The sequence below is a fragment of the Rhinolophus ferrumequinum genome, chromosome X (genome assembly GCF_004115265.2).
Source record: "Rhinolophus ferrumequinum isolate MPI-CBG mRhiFer1 chromosome X, mRhiFer1_v1.p, whole genome shotgun sequence".
NCBI lineage: Eukaryota > Metazoa > Chordata > Mammalia > Chiroptera > Rhinolophidae > Rhinolophus > Rhinolophus ferrumequinum.
In genome coordinates this window covers 69,513,484-69,537,226 of record NC_046284.1, presented here as the reverse complement: position 1 = coordinate 69,537,226, position 23,743 = coordinate 69,513,484, and the positions used below count along the sequence as shown (strand labels likewise).

Genomic DNA, 23,743 nt, shown 5'->3' with positions numbered 1-23,743 from the left:
GTCTTATGCTTAAGTCTTTGATCCATTTTGAATTACTTTTGGTACATGGTGACAGATAGCAGTCCAGTTTCATTCTTTTACACGTGGCGTTCCAATTCTCCCAGCACCATTTATTGAAGAGACTGTCTTTTCTCCATTGTATGTTTTTCGCTTCCTTGTCAAAAATTATCTGTCCATGTTTATGTGGTTTTATTTCAGGGTTCTCAATTCTATTCCATCGGTCTACGTGTCTGTTTTTCTGCCAATACTATGCTGTTTTGATTATTGTAGTCCTGTAGTACAAGCGAAACTCAGGGAGAGTGATACCTCCAGTACTGTTTTTTTCTGAAGATTGCTTTTGCTGTTCGGGGTCTTTTGTGGTTCCAAACAAATCTGATGATTTTTTTGTTCTATTTCTTTAAAAAATGCCATTGGGATTTTGATGGGGATTGCACTAAATCTGTATATTACTTTGGGTAATATGGCCATTTTAACTATGTTGATTCCTCCAATCCATGACCATGGAATATCTTTCCATTTCTTTGTGTCTTCTTCAATTTCTTTTAAAAATGTCTTACAGTTATCAGCATATACGTCTTTCACATCCTTGACTAAGTTTATTCCTAGGTATTTTATTCTTTTTGCTGCAATTGCAAAAGGAATCGTTTTTTGTACTTCTTTTTCTGAGATTTCATTGTTAGTATATAGGAATGCAATGGACTTTTGTACATTGATTTTGTAGCCGGCAACTTTACTGTATTCGTTGATTGTTTCTAATAGCTTTTTGGTGGAGTCTTTATGGTTTTCTATATGCAGCATAACGTCATCTGCAAAGAGTGACAATTTAACTTCTTCATTCCCAATATCGATGCCTTTTATTTCTTTTTCTTGCCTCATTGCTCTGGCAAGGACTTCCAACACTATGTTGAAAAGCAGAGGTGATAGGGGACAGCCCTGTCGTGTTCCTGAACGTAGAGGAAAGGTCTGCAGTTTTTCACAGTTAATTATGAGATTAGCTGAGGGTTAGTCATATATGGCCTTTATGATGTTAAGGTATTTTCCTTCTATACCTATTTTGTTAAGAGTTTCAATCATAAATGGATGTTGTATCTTGTCAAATGCTTTTTCTGCATCAATTGATATAATCATATGATTTTTGTCCTTTATTTTGTTTATGTGATGTATCACATTGATGGATTTGCGGATGTTGAACCATCCTTGTTCACCGGGGATGAGCCCCACTTGGTCGTGATGAATAATCTTTTTAATGCATTGTTGTATTCGATTTGCTAGAATTTTGTTTAGGACTTTTGCATCTGTATTCATCAGAGATATTGGTCTGTAGTTTTCTTTTTTTGTGATGTCCCTACCAGGTTTTGGTATCAGGGTAATGTTGGCCTCATAAAATGAGTTGGGGAGTATTGTCTCTTCTTCAATTTTTTGCAAGAGTTTGAGCAGGATTGGTATTAGACCCTCTTTGAAGGTTTGGTAGAATTCACTAGTGAAGCCATCTGATCCAGGACTTTTGCTTTTGGGAAGTTTTTGGATGACTGATTCAATTTCGTTACTGGTGATTGGTCTGTTTAGATTTTCCAGTTCTTCATGGTTCAGCCTTGGAAGGCTATATGTTTCTAAGAACTTGTCCATTTCTTCTAGGTTATTGAATTTGGTGGCATACAGTCCTTCATAGTATTCTTGGATGATCCTTTGTAATTCTGTGGTGTCCGTGATGATTTCCCCTTTTTCGTTTCTGTTTTTGTTAATTAGTGTCTTCTCTCTTTTTATCTCAGTGAGTCTAGCCAAGGGTTTGTCAATTTTGTTAATCTTTTCAAAGAACCAGCTCTTTGTCACATTAATTTTTTCCATTGTCTTGTTTTCTATTTCATTTAGTTCTGGTCTGATTTTATTATTTCCTTTCTTCTGCTGACCTTGGGTTTCATTTGTTCTTCTTTTTCTAATTCTTTAAGGTGTAACATGAGGTTATTTATTAGGGATTTTTCTTGTTTCTTGAGATAGGCCTGTAATGATATAAATTTCTCTCTTTAAACTGCTTTCGCTGCATCCCAAAAATTTTGGTAGGATGTACTTTCATTCTCATTTGTTTCTATGTATCTTTTGATCTCTCCTCTAATCTCTTCTTTGACCTGGTCGTTCTTTAAAAGTATGCTGTTTAATTTCCATGGTTTTGTGTTTTTTCCTGCTTTCTTTTTGCAGTTGATATCCAATTTCAAAGCCTTGTGATCAGAGAATATGGTTGGTGTGATTTCAATCTTCTTAAATTTGCTGAAGTTAGTTTTATGTCCCAATACATGGTGTATCCTTGAGAATGTTCCTTGTACACTAGAAAAAAATGTATAGTCTGATGTTTTAGGATAAAATGCTATATAAATGTCAATTATGTCCATTTCATCTAATGTGTCATTTAGGGCTACTATTTCATTATTTATTTTCCCTTTGGGTGATCTATCCATAGCTGTCAATGATGAATTTAAGTCCCCTAGTATAATTGTGTTTTGGTCAATTTCTCCCTTTAGTTCTGTTAGTAGTTGCTTGGTATATTTCGGTGCTCCCTGATTGGGGACATAAATATTGATGACTGTTATGTCTTCTTGTTGTATAGTCCCCTTTACCATTATGAAATGTCCATCTTTGTCTCTTGTTATCTTTTCACCCTGAAGTCTGTTTCATGTGATATCATTATGGCTACACCTGATTTTCTCTGGGTACCATTTGTTTGGAGTGTCAATTTCCACCCTTACACTTTGAGTCTATGCTTGTCCTTGTAGCTGAGATGTGTCTCTTGGAGACGGCATATGGTTGGGTTCAGTTTTTTGATCCAATCTACTACTCTGTGCCTTTTTATTGGTGAGTTCAGTCCATTTACATTTAGGGTGATTATTGATATGTGAGGATTTCCTGTCATTCTATCTTTAGTTTTCTGGTAAGGCTGTGTCTCTATTGTTTCTTTGCCTTTTTGTTATTGTCTGTTATTTCTGTGTGGTGGTATTCTATGATGTTTCCCTCTGTTTCTTCTTTTATTACAGTATGTATTTCAATTCTGGATTTTTTTTGAGTGATTACCCTTAAGTTTATGTAAAAGATTGTTTGATATTTAGAGTATTCCATTTTCTTCAGCACACTTACTTTCTCCATTCCCATATTCCGGTTCAGGCCTTTACTCTCCCCCTTTTTATGTTTTGGTTGCCATAAATTGTCCCTGTTGATGGTGGTCGAATAGCCTCCTTTAGTATTTCTTGTAGTGCAGGTCGTATATTAGAAAATTCCCTCAGCTTCTGTATGTTTGGAAATATCTTTATTCCTCCTTCACATCTAAAGGATATCTTTGCTGGATATATTATTCTTGGCTCACAATTCCTCTGTTTCAGTAGTTTGAATAGTTGTTTCCACTCCCTCCTGGCTTGTAGAGTTTCTACTGAGAAATCTGATGATAATCTAATGGGCTTTCCTTTGTAGGTTACCGTCTTCTTTTCCATGGCTGCCTTGAGGATTCTTTCTTTGTCGTTGATTTTAGACAGCTTCAATAAAATATGCCTTGGGGAAGGCCTGTTGGGATTGAGGTAATTAGGTGTTCTATTTGCTTCTTGGATTCGAGGATCGAGTTCTGTCCACAAGTTTGGGAAGTTCTCATCGACAGTTTGTTTGAATATATTCTCTGTTCCCTTCTCTTTCTTCTCCTTCTGGTATGCCCATTATTCTTACATTGCTCTTTCTGATGGAGTCAGAAAGTTCTTGTGGAGTTCTTTCATTTCTTTGAAGTCTCAAGTCTCTTTCTTCTTCCATCTGTGTCATTTCCAGGTTTGTATCTTCGATGTCACTGATTCTTTCTTCCATCTGGTCAACTCTACTACCTAAGCTGGTTATTTCATTCTTAATTTCTTCTACTGAGTTCTTAATCTCCAGGAATTCTATTTGGTTCTTTTTCAAAATTTCAATCCCTTTTGTAAAATGCTCATGTTGTTCTTTGATTGTGTTTCTGAGTTCATTAAACTGCCTTTCTGTGCTTTCTTGCTTCTTGTTGAGTTTTTTCAGAACTGCAATCTTGAATTCTCTGTCTTTTAAGTCACATATTTCCATATCTTTAAGTTCCTTTCCTGGAGACTTTTCACTTTCTTTCTGAGCTGTCTTGTTGCCTTGGTTATTCATGGCAATTACTGATTTATGATTTCTCTTCCTAGACATCTACAAGAGTGGCTTCTGCAACAGGTTGATAGGAAGAGGCCTTTCTTTTGTTTTCCAGTACTTGTTTGTAGAATGTTTTATTTTCTCTCCGACTCCAGCCCTCTTGTCTCTCTCACACTGTAGTGTTATGTTTTCTCTGCACTGTTCTAGCTTTCACACAATGAGGGGGATTTCCTGGGAGACGGGTTTCTTTTTTGTTAATAGTTTGCCTGGGTCACAGGGTGCAGTGTCCGTGTGGGTAGGCGGAGAGTTTTTGAAGTTCCAAAGCTCTTCATGCACCAGATTCAGAGGCTGTACGTTTCAGCAGTTCTGTTTACTCCTGCAGGGATCCGCCCAGATATGTGGGGCTAAGGGTGGGTTGGTTGTCAGAGGTGTCCCAGAGCAATGGTGGCGACCACCACCACAGCTTGTCCTGCTTCCACAGCTCCCTCCCCTTTGCCAGAACTAGTTGGGCTGCGAATCTGTGTCTGTGGTCCACAGTTCTCAGAACAGCAAATATTCTGTTCTTTTGATCTGACACTGCTACTATTCTGCTTCTAGCACCGGGCAGGTGGGGTCTGGGTGAGCTCTGGGAGGGTAGTGATGGGGCCGCTAGTCTCAGTGCCTAAGGCTTCCATTCTCTGCTCGGCGGTGAGGGCTTAAACCACCGTTTTCAGCCTTCTTCCCTCAGTTTTTTCTCCGAGGTCTCTGCCTTGAGCGTTGGGTTCAGCCGTGTTATATGCTGTCCCCTCGGCTCTGTGGGCCAGAGACAGAGCCCTAGCTGTGTGAGCCCTCTCCCGCAGCTGGGGTAGTTCCGGGATGCCGCGAGTTCAGAGCACTGAACTAGGTCTGCGTCCTGCACCTGAGCGGCTCCGTCTCCGCACTTCTCCCTTCCCTCCTCCCCCGCTCATGCGATTCTCCCACCTTTAGGTGAATTCACTAGTGGGCCTCTTCGTCTTGCCTGTCTGCTGTGCAGGGAGTCCTTTGTAGACTTATAGTTGTTCAATTAGTTGTAAATTCCAGGGGAGATTTACAGAGGCTCACCTCACGCCGCCATTTTGATACTAATTTCGAAAAGCTTTTTTTTAATCTGTACTTTTATTATAATCTTTGTAGTTCTTTTTTTTTCTTTAAATTAAAATTAATTGGGGTGACAATTGTTAGTAAAGTTACATAGATTATTGGTGTACAATTCTGTAATACATTATCTATAGCTCACATTGTGTGTTCACCACACCAGAGTCAGTTCTCTTTCCATCACCATATATTGAACTCCATTTACTCTCTTCTAGAGCCCCGCTCCCCTCTCCCCTCTTACCCTCTGGTAACCCCTAAACTATTGTCTATGTCTATAAGTTTTTGTTCTTTCAGTTGTTTGTCTTGTTCTTTTGTTTTCAGTTTATATACCACATATCCGTGAAATCATATGGTTCTCTACTTTTTCTGTCTGCCTTATTTCGCTTAGCAGTATAATCTCAAGATCCATGCATGTTGTCAGAAATGGTCCTATTTCATCTTTTCTTACCACCGAATAGTATTCCATTGTGTATATATACCACAACTTTTTTATCCATTCATCCATCGAAGGACATTTTGGTTGTTTCCAACTCTTGGCCACCGTAAATAAAGCTGCAATGAATATTGGAGCACACTAGTCTTTATGGATAAATGTTTTCAGATTTTTTGGGTAGATACCCAGGAGAGGGATTGCTGGGTCATATGGTAATTCTGTTCATTTTTTTAAAAAAATTTTTATTGGGGAATATTGGGGAACAGTGTTTTTCTCCAGGGCCCATCAGCTCCAAGTTGTTGTCCTTCAATCCAGTTGTGGAGGGCACAGCTCACTGGCCCATGTGGGAATTGAACTGGCAACCCTGTTGTTCAGAGCTCATGCTCCAACCAACTGAGCCATCTGGCCGCCCCTATTCATAATTTTTTGAGGAACCTCCACACTGCCTTCCATAGCGGCTGCACCAATCTGCATTCCCACTAATAGTGTATGAGGGTTCCTTTTTCTCCACATCCTCTCCAACACTTATCACTATTTGTATTGTTGATAATAGCCACTTGAACTGGGGTGAGGTGATATCTCATTGTGGTTTTTATTTGCATTTCTCTGATGATTATTGATGTTGAGCATTTTTTCATATGTCCATTTGCCATTTGTATGTCCTCTTTGGAGAAATGTGTTTTCAGGTCCTCTGCCATTTTTCAATTGGGTTGTTTTTTGTTGTTGTTGTTGAGTTGTATGAGTTCCTTGTATATTTTGGATATTAGATGCTTATTGGAGGCACTGTTTGCAAAAATCATCTTTGTATTTGTTACACAAGCCTGACATCCTAGTTAGGTAATACATTTATCAATTTTGCATTATTGAAAAAAGTCATATGAAGTCAGTGTTATCCTTATAAAATGTTAAGACATATGGTCTGTCTATTAGGTGTAGTGCCAGTAGAGGAAACTATGAATAACATGACTCAGATTCTCTGAGGATTTCACTTACTCAACAGTTGTAAAATGTGTACCTTTGGCAGATACACTCACTCTTTCTGGTTTACAATGCCTCAGGGTACTGTTTCATGATACTAAATAGAACACAATGGTGGTGACTGCATTTTAATGCAGCTTCCAACACACTCACATAAATGTGTGTTTGTGTGTGTGCGTGTGTGTATTTTATGTGTATGTGTGACTTAGAGCAACAGTAAGAAAATGTATTCCTCAAAACTTTAAAATACTCAATCTCATTACATTTCTGTGCTTCTGGCTAGAGAGAATTTAAACATAGCCTAGAGAGTGTTAATTTACATTAAACTTTTAAGGAAATTAAGACTATTATTCTGGTTTTAAAGTCCAATTTTAAGACTGCAGTGTGTGTTAATACGTAGTTGATCTGTTTTAAGTTGTGCTCTCAATGAACTGTTTCAACTCCTTTTATATATACTTTCTATGTTTTTATGGATGTGTTTTGTTCTTTTTTCCAATCATCAGTGTGAAACTTCTCTCTAAGTTTCGCAGGCCAGTCTAACATGAATTAAGGAACATTGAGAAAGTTAAAATTCACTTCACAACTGATCCAAAAGAACTCAAAAGGAGCCTAGATTCACTCTTTTGGGTGAACAGGGCTGTCATTTCAGGCAGAAGCAGGAAACAAAACAGTTCCTTGTCGTATCCAGTGCAACACAGGCAGTGAGTGAATGAGAAGGGGTGGCAAAGGGTTAAGAAAATAAGACACAGAAATCAAGAGAGTTATGAAACAGGGGCCAAGGGTCTCACAGCCTCAAAGGACTGAAAGCCCCCAATCGGGCCACCTTGTGGCTTTTATTGATGCACACAAAAGAAAGCAGCATTGTTTTCTCCAAGGTCTGTGAATTTCACACATTATACTAAGAAACTGATTCGAACTAATCACCCTTCCCTGCAAGCAGCTGAACGGTCAACTTCAGGATGTACCTCCCCAAGAGACAAAACCATTATGCTGAAACTTACTGAAATGAATAGATGCAGAACTGATGTTATTACACCATTGAATCTCTTCCCAAGCAGGTTGTGGGAAGGAATGCAGCCACAAAGCCAGAAGCTCTCCTTAGCCGGGGGAAGGTGGAGATCTATGCCCACCTCTGTCAACCCCGTGGACTCTCCTGCTGGTTCCCACTCAACAGTGCCTGGCTTGAGTTGACCCTCCTGTGGGGAATTTACTCGTCATTGGCTAACCAGCCATCCACTGGGGCCAAACAGGGAGACATAAGGTGTAAGCACAAAGGTGAAGCAAAGTCCCTGAAAGGATTAGTCTCACAGACTCTCCTTTCTTTAGGGGTAGGCACGAGGGGACAGACAGGTAGGCTGCTGCGTGACAACAGTTCCTCTCTGATTATTGAAGTAATCGTAGAGTAAGGGATTGAAAAACTACTTATCTCTTTGTCTTCCTTCCATGTCTTTGACATTTATTCCCTGGATAGGTGACCACTATCTTAAATGCTTAATTACCTTTAGTCTTGATTAAGAAGTGAGACAAAAGGAAATATGGATATATTAAATCTCTAAACAAAAAATGAATCTGATTTCCTTTCAGAATATTTTTCCTCATACCAACTTTTGATTAGATCTGCTAGTACAAACTAAATTGAGTTTGAGTATCAAATTTTATTTCTCATTCTTATTCTCTTTATGAGGGCACAAAGGTACCAAAAGGTGGGCAGTCAGAAGGATATAGAAGTAAAAAGTCCTGGACAATCAGTAGACCGGTTCTGATTGATAGCTCATTATGCCTTATTCATTGTTCACATTATTTGTCAACTGGTCCTGGTGTTCTTTCAAGATAGATATATCAAGAGGCCTTTAAAGTATAGGGTCAAGCAAAGAGATTGCAGACTCCATATGAGAGGAACCAATGTTATCCTCTTTGGTCTTTAGCATAAAAATGTACCCAGTAGTGTTCATTAGATACCATTATTAATGTATTCATTGAACAAAATAATTATTGAATGCCTACTATGTGCTTGGAGCTTACATTAGAAAAGGGAGAGGCAGACAATAATCAAATAAGAAAGTAAATACTTTCATATTGTGTTAAATTCTGTAAGTACAATAAACAGGGTGATATAACAGTGTATTTGGGGTGGGCAACACTAGATGGGAAAGTTAGGGAAGGGTCCTTGAAGAGGTGATATTTGAATTGAGACTGGAAGTGGAGAAAAATCCTTCCATACAAAAAATCAGGGAAAGAACTTCCTAAGCAGAAAGAAGAGCAAGTTCAAAAACTCTAAGAGAAAAAGAGGCTTGATGTGTTCAAATAATTTAACATGGCTGAAATGTTGATGAAGGAGGCAGATCAAGCTGGGCTTTGTAGGATATGGTAAGACATTTGTTGTTGTTGTTGTTGTTGTTGTTGTTGTTGTTGTTGTTGTTGTTAGTTCAGTGGAAAGTCACAGTGGAGGACTTTCTGCATTGGGAATGATTCTGAATGTTGTGCAGAGAATGGTTTGGAGGGAATAGTAACTGGAAGGAGGAAGAAGTGTCCAGAATCTTACAGTAGTCCAAGAGAGAGCTACTTGACGTCTTGAACTAGGGTGGTGACTGTGGAGATAAAGAGAAGTGATCTATTTTACAAGCAGGACAAACAAAACTTACTTATAGATTGGACATGAGGCATGAGGGAAAGACAGGTACCAACGATGACTCCTATGATGGTGGTTGAGCAACTGGGTGGATGAGGAACAGTGAAGGATGAGCAGGGGTTTTTTTATTGGGGGGGAGTGTCAAAATTTTAGTTTTGACATGGTTAGTTGGGGATGCCTATTATACATCCAAGTGGAGGTCTTGAGTAGGCAGTTGGACATCAGGAGACAAGTATGGACTAGAGATACAAATTTGATGGTCATCAGGATATGGCTGCTGTTTAAAGTCATGTTACTGGACTTATGGATAGAGTATAGAGATAGAGGAAAAAGGAGGTTAGTAACAAGCTCTCTGGTGTTCCAACATTTAGAGATCAGGTAGCAAAGGAGAAGCTAGGCCAGCAAAAGGAACTGGGATAGATCATACAGAGCAATAGGAAAAAAACAGGAGAGTGTGGTATCATGGAAGCAAAGAGAGAAAAGGAAGTATTTCAAGAATTAGGGAATGCTCCACTATATAAATGCTACTGAGAGATAAAGTCAGATGAAGACAGAGAAATAGCATTGGATTTGGCAACATGAAGTAGTTGGTAACCTTGACAAGAGCTGTTTCAGCAGAATGGTGGGGACAGAAACAAGGTTGGCATGTATTGAAAAGTGACAGTTTTATAAAACTGAAAGCAACAAAGTAGCAAGATAAACAAAGAAAGAAACAAAAATTCATAGACACAAACAACAGTTTAGTGGTTACCAGAAGGTAAGGGAGGAGAGGGGTGGTAGATGAGGGAAAAGGGGGTCAAATATATGGTGATGTATTATAGAACTATACACTTGAAAGCTGTATAATTTTACTAACCAATGTCACCCCATTAAATTAATGTATAAAAAAGAAAAGTGAAAGAGAAGTGAGGGAGTGGTTATAGTAATGAAGGCAGACAACTTTTTTGAAATATTTTATAGTGATAGGAAGCAGCAAAATGAGGCAACAGCTAAGAGAGAATGTGGAGTTAAGAGAGTTTTGTGTAAAGCAAATCTGTATATTCATAGGAATGATCCAGTAGAGGGGGAAAAAACGTGATAGGGTAGAATGGGAATAATTGCCTTTATAAAGTCCTTGGGAGGGCAAGAAGAGGGATCCTGAGCACATTTGGAGGCGTCGGTCTTTGATACAATGCTTATCCATAATAGAGTACGAGTATGTGGACACAGATGCAGGTAGGTTGGTAAATTTTGTGATGGGAGGATGAAATAGTTCCTTTCTGATCGTTTCTATTTTCTTAGTGAAATAAGAAGTGAAGTCATCAAACTGGGAATAAAGAACATGGAGAAGTTGGAAGTTTGGAAGGAGCATGTGATGAAATGCCTGTCTCAGAGAGTAGGAGAATTAATTAATTAGGGAATTGGGGGAGGGCCAGGCAGTGCTGTTGAGCCCTTAGGAGAGATTTTATCATACATTTTTAAAACTTAAAATTCATCTGAGAAACTTATATTCCATTCTCCATGGTGTAATCTAATCCTGGTTCTAAGTATTGCTGCCCTAGATAGAGCCTTAATCTGTAACAATTGGTAAAATTGTATTGGCTTTGGAAAGGAGAATGAATAGGACAACTACTTGGTTGGTGACTTCCAATACATGGAACACCTAGTCAGGCTGTCCTAGATAGATTAGATGGACCTGTGTGACTTGCTGCACACAAAATTTTTGCTCTTTGGAATGTCATCAGATAGTTCTGGAAACTTCTGTTGATTTCTTTACTTTTCCCAACCTTTAGATGATGTTTTGCTCTTTGATCATACATTTAAATAGAAATATGCTGACATTACCATAGTTATCATGTCCTAATGGGCCCCTCCACATGGCTTTTTCTTCGTCCTTTGAAATTGTCAAGCTGGAACATGGTTTAATGTTATACTGAACACATCTGTCCCACACTCTCACATCGTTGACCTCGTTATGGGTGCCAAACAGTGGAATCAATGATTATGCCTATGTTACACCAAGTAGGGTGTTTCAGGGTTTTCTGAAATAAGATATGGAAGAGGAATTTCTTTTGATGGAAAAAGTGAAAGCCACATTGACTGCATTTCTGAAAAACATGGGGAGGCTTTGGGTTCAACAGCAGTGATTTCAAGGTAGGGTGACCAGGATAGTCCCACTTTCTGTCAGTTGTTACAATCTGAAAATTAACAGTTCCTCCTGTCACACTTGTAAATGTTCTTGTTTGGACAATAAATTATATGGTCACCATACTTCAAGAGTCTGAAAACAGCCACTGATCCTGGAGAAAATTGTCTTCAGTAGCTAGCTGCTATTTTTTTCTGAACCCCCAAGTGCTCATAAGAGTAGCATGCCACACTACCATCACCACTACCCTTAGGGCCTGATTTCAAAAAAAAAAAAAAAAAAAAAAAAAAAAATATATATATATATATATATATATATATATATATATATATATATATCATCATGTTAGCCTGGCCCTGCCTTCTACTCTATAATTTTCTACTCTGTGGTTCTGCCTGAAACACTTTTCTACATCTAGCTAATTGAAATCAAGGGCTAGGTCTGGATTAATGAGTTTAAATTAGAGATAAACTGGAAAAATGTAAGGTACAGAACAGACCCTCTACATGCTGAGACTCCCCTACTGCTTCCCATGGGATCCTTCTCAATATAGCATGCTGCTGAAGCTAGAGAATCTGGTTTATGGCCCTCAAATCCAAATTTTAGATAGGCTTCTTTCCATCACATCAGATGTACACTGCTCTTATGCCTGCTAGAGAAAAAGGCCTGGACCAATAAAATTAAGTCCACCATGGAAGGAAAGGTAGCCGCTTTTAAGATCTGCTGTACAGAATGGTCGGGAACCCTTTATTCAGTCTACAATGACATCAGGAAGCAGAGATCAGAGAGACTGGCTATAGACACAAGTGAAACTTTCTTGCCAAGCTTTACTGAAATCACACTTTCAAGAGTCATGGTTTTCTTTTTTTGTTTTGTTGTGGGTTTTTTGTTTTATTTTTAAAAGATCATGACTTTAAAGCAGAAAAGGAAAGCCTGAAAACAAAAGAAAGATAGTTAAACAACAGAGGCAAAATATTAGGTCTGTCTTATTCTTTCTGTTTGTATTAGTTCGTCTTTCCAGATGATACCTAACCTTTATCTTTGACACAAACTTTATCATTGACATTATTACCAATTCCAGATTAACCAGTCCCCAGGGGTGATTTTTGACATGAACTAAAACTTTGGGATGAGTCATGGTGTATATTTTACATACTACTAATTTTTTTAATCAGAAAGTACAAAGGATTATTTTATAGTCTGCATCAAATTTCCCCATGTCAAAATATCTCTATCAAAGTAACTGTGTAAAAATATCCTTGATTTTAAGGCTCTATCAAAGTGTCCATGTCACAATGTTTTGAACCCACCTATTCTTATACCCACCCTATTCTTATAGTGTGGCTATAAGAATAGGCTCTGGGTAGGTCTGGTCTGGATTCACTGTTATATGCCTCATGTCTGGGTTAAAATGACAATTTCTTGCCTCAATTCCATATTACCAATTTACTCTTTGCTACACTTACTCAAAGTATGGTCTTTAAGTACCAAGTCTTTATCAATTGATTTGTATGTATTAGCTTCCCTCCAAAACTCTTTGCAGTATGCCATGGCTGTTTGATGACGTAGCTCTCTATATTCATCCTACTTGTTCCATGCCTAAGTTACTTTTGTGGACTGTGTTTTCTCTGGGGATGTTTTACACACAGTGACAATGGGAAGTGGGATTTATATTTAATCCTTTTGGCTGGAAGGGTCACTTAATGCTTAGAGTGGCAGCTGAAATAAACCTTCCATTTGCATTTCCTCTTAAGTAAGCCATTCTCCATCCTTGGTAGTAGGCAGGGGGAGAGAGGTGGGGGAGGGAGAGACTTACAAAGTTATCATTGTTATACCTAAACATTTGCCTTTTAGCAATACCTTTGTCATTTTTTTTTTAATTTATTGGGGTGACAATGGTTAGTAAAATTACATAGATTTCAGGTGTACAAGTCTGTATTACATCATCTATAAATCCCATTGTGTGTTCACCACCCAGAGTCAGTTCTCCTTCCATCACCATATATTTGATCCCCCTTACCCTCATCTCCCACCCCTCACCCCCCTTACTCTCTGGTTGTCATTTTTTTAAGATCAGGCCTGGCAATATCTTGACATTTAGATATTTAGCATGTAGAATCAATGTGAGCTATTGTATTTCAAATTTCCTTAAAATCATAGTTAACCCTTTCCTCTATTCCTTAAAAAAAATGATGTGAAGAATCCCTGGACATCCCTTCAGAGTGTCCTTCCCAGAAGCCCTGTATCTCCACCACCACAGTTCTCTGGAAGAAATTACAAGTAAGCTATCTATTAAAAAGGAAGGTGAAAGCTTGTAAATACTGAAAAAGAAAGGAAGTGGGGTCTTATTTGGAAAGAATTTTAGTAGAGTTTTAAGTATTTATTTTTTAGTAGGAGGTGGCGTAGCAGAAAGGAAGAGCATAGAAAGAGATAAAAATGTTTCTAACTATGCATATCTACTTGTGTTATGCCAGAGCAGAAGATAACTCTTTAACACATTTCCTGAAAAAAGTCAGCACTGACCAAAATTAATCTGTAAGATTTTTTTAATTGTTCTTCCTTCATTTTATCTAAGTATCATAGTAATTTCTCAGATATTCTGAGAAGGAACATAGGAAATATTCCCTAACAAAAACCCTAATTTTAGCAAGAAATAGAATAAATGGAGAATGGTTTTCTTGGTTTTATAAGGATGCCATTATTTTGTTATATCTGCTATATCAATCTAATGTGACTTCTGGATGATTTAATTTACTTGCTTCCCATAAAATATAGTGAGAATAATTTATTTCACCATAACGCAACACTATGTGTCTGATTTTTTTAAGTATCTTAAAGTACCTTATTTTTATTTTTCATTTAAAATAGCTTTATGATTCATGAGCCCAAAGAGGACAGTCCTCACGTCTATGAGTCTCATTTTTGGGATGGCGTTCCGGGAACAGCTAAACCTGAAACAACTTATGGGAACAAGTATTCTTCATCTACGCACACGAAGCCATTCTCTGTATGTATCATGTATTTCAATTTCTATATACGGTTATCATCACCATAATTCAAGTAAAGGTAACATGATGATAAGACTTTGTTATAACAAAATTATATGACAGAATCAGTAGAGATAAAAATGTGGAAAGTTAAGGTTAGAAGACTCACTATCACTATTTCATTTTGTAACATTAAGAAATATTAGTCAAAGCTACAGTATACGAGGCAGGACAATTAAGTTCACAAACTCACCCTAGAAAAAGTACTACATACCTCATTGCTGAATATCACTATGGTCACCTTTGAAGTACTCCCCTTGGGAAGCTATGCACCGATGCCAGAGCCTAGTCCACCCTTCAAAGCAATTTTGGAATTCTTTTCTGGAATGGCCATCAGACCTGTCATCGTATTATTACCCTTGATGTCCTGAGTGTCATCAAAATGTCTTCCTTTTAATATTTCCATTATCTTCAAGTAATGAAAGAAGTCATTGGGGGCCAGATCAGGTGAGTGGGGAGGGTGTTCCAATACAGTTATTTGTTTACTGGCTAAAAATTCCCTCACAGACAGTGCCATGTGAGCTGGTTCATTGTCGTGATGCAAGAGCTGTGTGGATTATTGGTGAAAAGCTCAGGTTGTCTAAGTTTTTCACGCAGCCTTTTGAGTACTTCCAATAGTAAACTTGGTTAACTGTTTGTCCAGTTGGTACAAATTCATAATGAATAATCCCTCTGATATCAAAAAAGGTTAGTCACATCATTTCAATAAGTTCGTAAACTTAATTGTCAGACCTCATATATAATATTTCATGGATATTGATATACTTTATATATAATGTGCCATTATATAATATAATGTTATATAAGTATATATGAGTCAGATGAGAAATAATAGTCAAAGGTATGGTATATATAATACTTCATATGAGTTAATATGCTATATATATATATATACATATATGTATATATACTTACTTAAATTTGCAATCTTTAGAAAGGAGATCAGAGATCAAAAGAAAACTGGTTAAATGTCATGAGACTAACTCAAACGTCAGACTGGTCTTATGTTAATATAATCATTAAATCCTGATAATTTAACAAGGTAACTGCTATTTTGTGTTTTAGTTTACTTAAATAATACTTTACGTAGTACATTGCTCAAGCTAATGCTGATTGCTAGATCTCTAGTTATAATACATATTAACAGCAGCACACCTATCTTGGCAGATAGTTCATACCTGCAGTCTCCAAGTAGTAATCCCAACCAGCAGTTTTGTTTATCTGCAGAACCAAGTTAGTGGTGCACTCTGACCAGGGAACTCATGGAATGCATGTTTGCCTGTTTGGATCCTCAAAGAAGGAGTTTTGCTGGTCCTAGAGTCTGGTTTTCTCACACCCAGGCAAGTTGCTGAATCACAGCCCCACACACCGAGGAGAGTGTCTCCTGGCCCTGTCTGCCCATATGAGGTGCAAAGAACACCTGGAAGCTGTGTATCCTGTAATGCTCCAGCTAAGAGATGGGCAGAGCTGATTGCCCCCAGAGAAAAGACAGTACCTGGCATGGAGGGTTCACCTGCTATGTCCCGGCAGAGGGATTAATTCATATCCAAATCTGAGGGGAGCTGTCAGCCCTTTCTGACTGGAAAGCTTGTTTGAGAAAAAGTGGGAGAGTCCTGGGGTGGCCCTTCTCAGTCCCGTCCAGGAAAGGGACTGAGACAGAGCCCCACCCACTGTGGACTGTATCTCTCAGCCCCATTTGACCAGAAGGACTGGTGAGAGCACCTGGAAGCCACATAAACAAGCAGTAGTCCAACCAAGAGGCAGGCAGACAGAGATGATAGCCTGCAGAGAAAGCCAGTGGCCCTGTTCAGTCAGGGAACTTGGAGTGTGAGTTGGCTTAGTATAATACAACAAAGAAAGAGCTTTGCTGGCTTAAAAACTGCTTCTCCTGCTGTGCCTGGGCAGGGAAAATAATTCATAGACCCACTCATTGCTGAGTACAGTGTTCAGACATCCTGACAAGGGAACTTAACCAGAGCACATTGAAAGCTGCAAAAACCTATCCAACAGCCCTGCTTACAGTGGCACTAGAACAGAGAGCATAGCCTGTGGCTTTCTCCATCTGCAGAGCAAAACTGGTGGCCTCATCTGACTACAAAATTTAGTACACACTCTTGTCTGATTTGGGTCCTCAAACAATGACCCATATAAACCCTGGGTCCTGTCCTGCTATCTTGCCAGGGCAGGGAAGCTAATTCATAGTCCCATTTACTACAGAATATAGTAACCAGTCCCATCTAATAAGCCTGACCAGAGAATCTAGGCAACCATGGATCCCATCCTACAGACTCACTTGGGTAGGGAACTAAGCCAGCAATCCTATCCAACTATTCTCAGTCAGTGGCACACACCCCACCCCTGACCTCAGAGCTCGAACAGTTGTCTTGACCCAAAATAGGCCATAATAGCAGGCACCACCTGCCTAAGGACTTTACCAGAAGACATGCCCAGAAAACCAAACTGATATGACTGGTGATGATCTGTCTCTGCCAAAGCAAACCTATACAGTCTGAAAGAGGAGCCTGACTACTCAAATATGAATATGCCCACATAAGGAATCAAGGATAATGAAAAATCAGGTAAACATGACATCACCAAAGAAAACTAATAAAGCTCCCATAACTGACCCTAAAGAAATGGAAATCTATGAACAGTAAGACAGAGAATTCAAAATAATCCTCTTATGAAAGTTTAGTGAACTACAAGAACACACAGACAGACAACTAAGTGAAATTAGGAAAACAATGTATGAACCAAATGAAAAGTTCAACAAAGAAATAAAATCCATTAAAAAAAAACCCCCAGAAATCCTAAAGTTGAAAAATACAATAATTAAACTGAAGAATTCAATAGGGAGTTTCAAAAACAGACTTCACTATGCAGAACAAAGAATCAACAACCTGGAAGACAGGAAATTTGAAATTATCCAGTCAGAGGAGCAACAAGAAAAAAGAATGAAAAAAAAGTGAAGAAAGCCTAAGGGACTTATGGGACACAATAAAAAGAAACCATATTCACATTATGGGAATTTCAAAAGGAGAAGAGAAAAAAAAAAAAGACAGAAAATATATTTAAGCCAATAATGGATGAAAACTTCCTGAACCTGGGGAATGAAATGGACATCCAGATCCATGAGGCCTAAAGGATCCAAACAGGTAGAATCCACATAAGACTACACTGAGACAAATTATAATTAAATTGTCAAAAGTCAAAGACAAAGACAGAATTTTAAAAGCAGCAAGAGTAAAAAGAGACTTTACATAGAAGGGAACCCCCATAAGACTATCAGCAGATTTCACAGCAGAAAGTTTTCAGGCCAGTAGAGAATGGGATGGTATATTTAAAATATTGAACAAAAAATGTCAACCAAGAATTGTATACCCAGAGAAGCTGCCCTTCAGAAATAAAGGAGGGATGAAGACTTTCCTAAACAAACCAAAACTGAGGGAATTCATTACCACCAAACTTGTGTTACAAGATGTGCTAAAAAGGGAGTTATTTGTGTGGAAATAAAGGGACACTACTTAACATCATAAAAAATTAAAAGGTAGCATAAAACTCACTGGTAATTATACATATATAGTCAAAATTAGATTCTGTAATGTGGTAATGGTGATATGTAATTCACATACAACTCTAGTTTAAAAATTTTTAAATGAATGAATAATTTGTTATTAGTTATGCAATGTAAAAATATGTAAATTGTAAAAATAATAACCTAAAATGTGACGGGGAATAGAAGTAAAAGTATAAAGTTTAGGAATTCTTTTGAAATTAAGTTGTTCTTAGCTTAAAATAGGGTATTGTAGTTTTAAGATATTTTATGTAAGCTTCATTTTAACCACAAGGGAAAAACCTGTAGCAATTACAGAAAAGAACATGATAAAGAACTCAAAGCATACCAATACCAAAATATTTTAAAACGCACACACAAAAAAGACAACAGGATAAGAAACAAGGAACAATGGATCTACAGGACAACCAGAAAACAATTAACAAAGTGGCAATAGTTAGTTGTTACCTGTCATTTATTACTTAACTGAAATGGATTAAATTTTCTTATCAAAAGGGATAAAAAAGACATTTCAAGCAAATGGTAACCATGAAAAAGCACAGGGAGCTATACTAGTATCAGACAAAATATAATTTAAACTAAAAATTGTAAAAATAGACAAAGAAGATCATTATATAATGATAAAGAGGTCAACTCATCAAGAAAATATAACAATTGTAAAGATGTATGCACCCAACATTGGAGCACCTAAATATATAAAGCAAAAACTACTAGAACTAAAAGGAGAAATAAACAGTAATATAGTAATAGTTGAGGACTTTAATACCATACTCTCAACAATCCATAGATCAGACAGAATCAATAAGGAAATAGTGGATCTGAACAGCACTGTAATTAAATGGACCTACCAGATATATACAGAGCATTCTATCCAACAACATCAGACTACACATTTTTCTCAATAGCATATTGAACATTTTCTGGGCTTGACCATATGTTAGGCCACAGAACAAGTTATCGAAAATTCAGCAAGATTAAAATCATACCAAGTATCTTCTGACAACAATAGCATAAACTAGAAATCAAAAACAAGAGGAAAATGAGAAAGTTTACAATCACATGGAAATTAAACATCACTGTTCTGAACAACCAATGGTTCAAACAAGAAATTAAAGGGGAAATAAAAGTTTTTTGAGACAAATGAAAATGGAAACACAACATGCCAGAAATTATGGGATGTAGCAAAAGCATTTCTAAGAGATATATTCATAGCAATAAATTCCTACATTATGAATCAAGCAAGATCCCAAATAGACAACCTAACTAGGGGCAGCCGGTTGGCTCAGTGGTTGGAGCACAGTGCTGATAACACTAAGGTCACCGGTTGGATTCCCACGTGGCCCAGTGGGAAACAATGGCTTGAGCTTGGAGCTGAGCCGCAGGTGGGCGGCCGGTTTGCTCAGTGGTTAGAGCACGGTGCTCATAACACCAAGGTCGTGGTTTTGATTCTTCCATGGGCCAGTGAGCTGCGCCCTCCACAACTAGATTGAAAACAATGACTTGACCTGGAGCTGAGCTGCGCTCCCCACAACTAGATTGAAATCAATGATGGAGCTGATGGGTCCTGGAAAAACACACTGTTCCCCAATATTCCCCAATAAAAATGAATGAATGAATGAATGAATGAATAAATAAATAAATAAATAAATAAATAAATAAAAAACTAACTCTACACCTCAAGGAACTAGGAAAAAATACAGAAGAACTGAGCCCATAGTTTTCAGAAGGAAGGAAATAATAAGGTCTAGAACAGAAATAAATGAAATAGAGAACAGAGAAACAACAGAATAATTAATCAAACTAAGGGTTGTTTCTTTGAAAAGATAAACAAAATGGACAAACTCTTATCTAGACTAATAAAGGAAAAAAAACAGAGAGGACCAAAAGCCCAAAATTATAAATGAAAAAGGATATATTACAAGTGATACCACAGAAATACAGAGGATCATAAAAGGCTACTTTGAACAATTATACTCCAACAAACTAGACAACATATAAGAAATGGAACAAGTCTTAGAAACATGCTTACAAAGACTGAATCAAGAAGAAATATAAAATCTGAATAGACCAATTACTAGTAAGAAGAATAAAACAGTAATCAAAAATCTCCCAGTGAAGAAAAGCCCAGGATCAGATGGCTTCGCTAGTAAATTTTACCAAATATTTAAACTAGAATTAACGTCAAACCTTCTCAATATTCTCCAAAAAATCAAAGAAGAGGGAACAGTCCCAATCTCAACTTATGAGGTCAGCGTTATCTTGACACCAAAGCCAGAAAAGGACACTACTAGAAAAGAAAACTATAGGTCAATATCTCTGATGAATATAGATATAAGAATTGTCAATAAAATACTAGCAAACTGAATTTAGCAGCAAATTAAAAAGATCATTCTCCGTGATCAAGTGGGATTTATCCATGGGTTGCAAGGATGATTCGACATACACACATCAACCAATGTGATACATTGCATTATTTGTCTCTATTTGTAGAATGAAAGAAATGAATGATATGATAATCTCAATTGATGCAGAAAAGGCATTTAACAAAATTCAACATCCATTCATGATAAAAAAGAAAACACTTAACAAACTAGGCATAGAAGGATCATATCTCAATATAATAAGGGCATATAAAACAAGCCCACAGCTTACATCATACTCAATGGTGAAATTTTGAAAACTTTTCCTCTAAGAATAGGACCAATTCAACTCCTATTCAATATAGTATTGGAAGTCTTAGCTAGAGCAATCAGATAAGAAAAAGGAACAAAAGGCATCAGAATTGGAAAGAAAGAAATAAAATCGTTTCTATTTGCAGACGATATGATTTTACATATAGAAAATCCTAAAGACGCAACCCAAAAACTATCAGAGCTAATCAATGAATTCTGTAAAACTGCAGGATACAAAATTCACATACAAAAATCAGTAACATTTCTATGCACTTACAATGAGTTTTCTGAAAAAGAAATAAAGAAATTGATCCCATGCTCAATAGTATCAAAAACAATGAAATATCTACGAATAAATTTAACCAAGGAGGTGAAAGATCTCTACTCTGTAAACAACAAAACACTGATGGAAGGAATTGAAGAAGACACAAATAAATGGAAAGGTATCCCATGTTCATGGATTGGAGCAATTGGGATAATGTTAAAATATCCATACTACCAAAAGCCATCTATAGATTCAACACAATCACTATTAAAATTCCAACGGCATTTTTTACAGAAATAGAAAAAACACTGCTAAAATTTATACGGAACCACACACACACACACAAAAGTACAAAATAGCTGAAGAAATCCTGAGAATGAAGAGCAAAGTTAGAGGCATTATACTTCCTGATTTTAAGCTATCCTATAAAGCTACTGTAATTAAAAGAGTACCGTACTGGCATAAAAACAGACAAATAGATCAAGAGCTCAGAAATAAACCCACGCGTCATATATCTATATATATCTACATAGATATACATATCTATGTAGATATATATATATCTATATACGTATATAGATATATACGTATATAGATATATATCTATATCTATATATGTATATATGTGTGTGTGTGTGTGTGTATATATATACAATATCTATCATGTTTCCCCGAAAATAAGACCGGGTCTTATATTAATTTTTGCTCCAAAAAACGCACTAGGGCTTATGTTCAGGGGATGTCATCCTGAAAAAATCATGCTAGGGCTCATTTTCCAGTTAGGTCTTATTTTCGGGGAAACACGGTATATATCTTTGAATCATTGTTTACAAATGGAGAAGGAGATCAGTACAATGTTTTCCAATAAAAATAGAGAATTCTCAAAGGCCTACAGTATGTAGTACTGCAGTACAAAATAAAGCATGGATACATACTTTCCCAGATCTGTTTTAAAATGGTATTTTTAAATGCTCATGAACATGTTTCCTCAGAGTCTCTGTAACAGAAAAGTGCATCTGTGAGTGGAGATTTTTGTCAAAAGGTAACATGTTATGCTGAAAAAATGCAGTTTTAGCAGAAACACCTATCATAGAACAATTCTACAGCAGTAGCAAAACTCTGGTTAATATTACATAATGTTGTTATAATAACATATAATGTGAAAACATGTTGTAACTTAACACTTGTGTATATGATTAAGGAAAGTGGAATACTTAGTAAAAGCAACAAGTTTAATTTTGTAGTACTAGCATTCATCACCGTACAAGATTAGAGTGTGGACTTTGGTACTATAATTTCAGGAAAAAGTTATTTGTTTCTCTTATATAAATTTGTTCCTGTAATTTTTGCTTCTTCCTTTAGTACAGAGATTCTGGATTACACAATATCTAAACTTGTCTGGGGAAATTGTATTAGAAGTACAGTATTTATTGGTTATTTAAAATCAGCCAGCAATTTATTTGCTTAACGAAAATATTTTGTGTATTTTTTTAAATCACTAAAATTTATAATGGTAATTAAATGGATTTCTAAAATCACTCAGATATTATATGTCCATTTTTCTAATACATAAGCATATCTAAACAGGAATAGAAATTTTATTAAATGGTATTTAATTATGTTTGATATTTTTAACTTCCTTGCAGAATTTTTTGACACCAGAAGTTCCAAAGTCAAGCTACATTCAAAGAGAGAGACAACAATTTGGATACCCAAGTTCTGAAGAGCCAGAAATTCCTTATAGGATGGGACATGTGCAGAAGAAACCCAATTATTAAATGTTTCCTGCAGAAATAAACACACACACACACACACACACACACACACACACACACACACACGTGATTATCTGATCATTTTGAAAGTATACTAGGGATACTTTAAGAAAACGTTGCATGATTTCTTATACTGTAAATTATAATTTACCTTTCTTTATGTATTTATGTCATCAATTCTTATCTCTTTATACCTTTAATTTTTCCTTCCCTCTCCCCGTGATCACAGAGCAAAACTTTCATTTCTAATATCCAACTTCATTAACTCAGCAGGGATGATAAATATTTGTTATCTCCAAACTTCAGCATAATACTTGGTTACTGATTTATGACAGGTATCTTTATTAAGTGCTCAGTGAAATGCATAGAAGGTTTGTTGCAAATTGCTTATAGAGAATATTGAATACTTTTGAGTTACTGGATAAATCTAAGGAATTGTACCAAATCATTGGCCTATAAATGATGACTTTTATTTGAAATGTGCAATTTTATTATAAATTTATTCCTTAACATAAACTAAGAATTGTTAAATGATTTCTGTAAACTGAGTGGTGTAGTGGAATGACCCCAAGATCTGGGCTCCTCCTTCCCTTCTTTCCTTTCTTCCCTTATTACTTCTTCTCTTCCTTTATTCCTCCTTCCTTTAAAAGGCACTTATTTCACACCAACTATGTGACAAACACTAGTTAGTTGCTAAGGTACAAAGATGAATCTGAAATAGTCTCTGGAGCTTAGACTGGTAGAACAAACAGAGGCAAAAATCACTTATTATTTTTCAATGTGATCAATACAATGATAAAAATATATGCAAAGAAGTAGGAAACTAAAGAACAATTAACCAAGTCTAGGGAGAAGTGTGATAATGGTGGAGGAAGAAGGTCATAAAAAAAAAAAAAAGGTGATACCTAAGCTGTCATTAAAAGCACAGAAGTGAAAAACAACATGGAGGACGCAGGGAACTTCAAATACTTATGGAGTGTAAAAGTAAGGAAGAGAATAGCAAAAGAAGT

General features: G+C 36.8%; 1 protein-coding gene across 2 annotated transcripts in view; it reads left to right on the top strand.

Moving 5' to 3' along the window:
• LOC117022708 (uncharacterized) overlaps window positions 1-23,214 on the top strand; it is a 65,922-nt gene extending 42,708 nt beyond the window's left edge. The window contains exons 4-6 of one of the 2 annotated variants that reach the window (XM_033106920.1): window positions 13,601-13,680; window positions 14,269-14,407; window positions 22,605-23,214. In XM_033106920.1, coding sequence (XP_032962811.1) covers window positions 13,601-13,680; window positions 14,269-14,407; window positions 22,605-22,736 — 351 coding nt within the window. In that variant the 3' untranslated portion in view covers window positions 22,737-23,214. The remainder of the gene's footprint in view (window positions 1-13,600; window positions 13,681-14,268; window positions 14,408-22,604) is intronic. The other variant, XM_033106844.1, reaches the window with a different exon arrangement.
• Window positions 23,215-23,743: the final 529 nt, after the last annotated feature.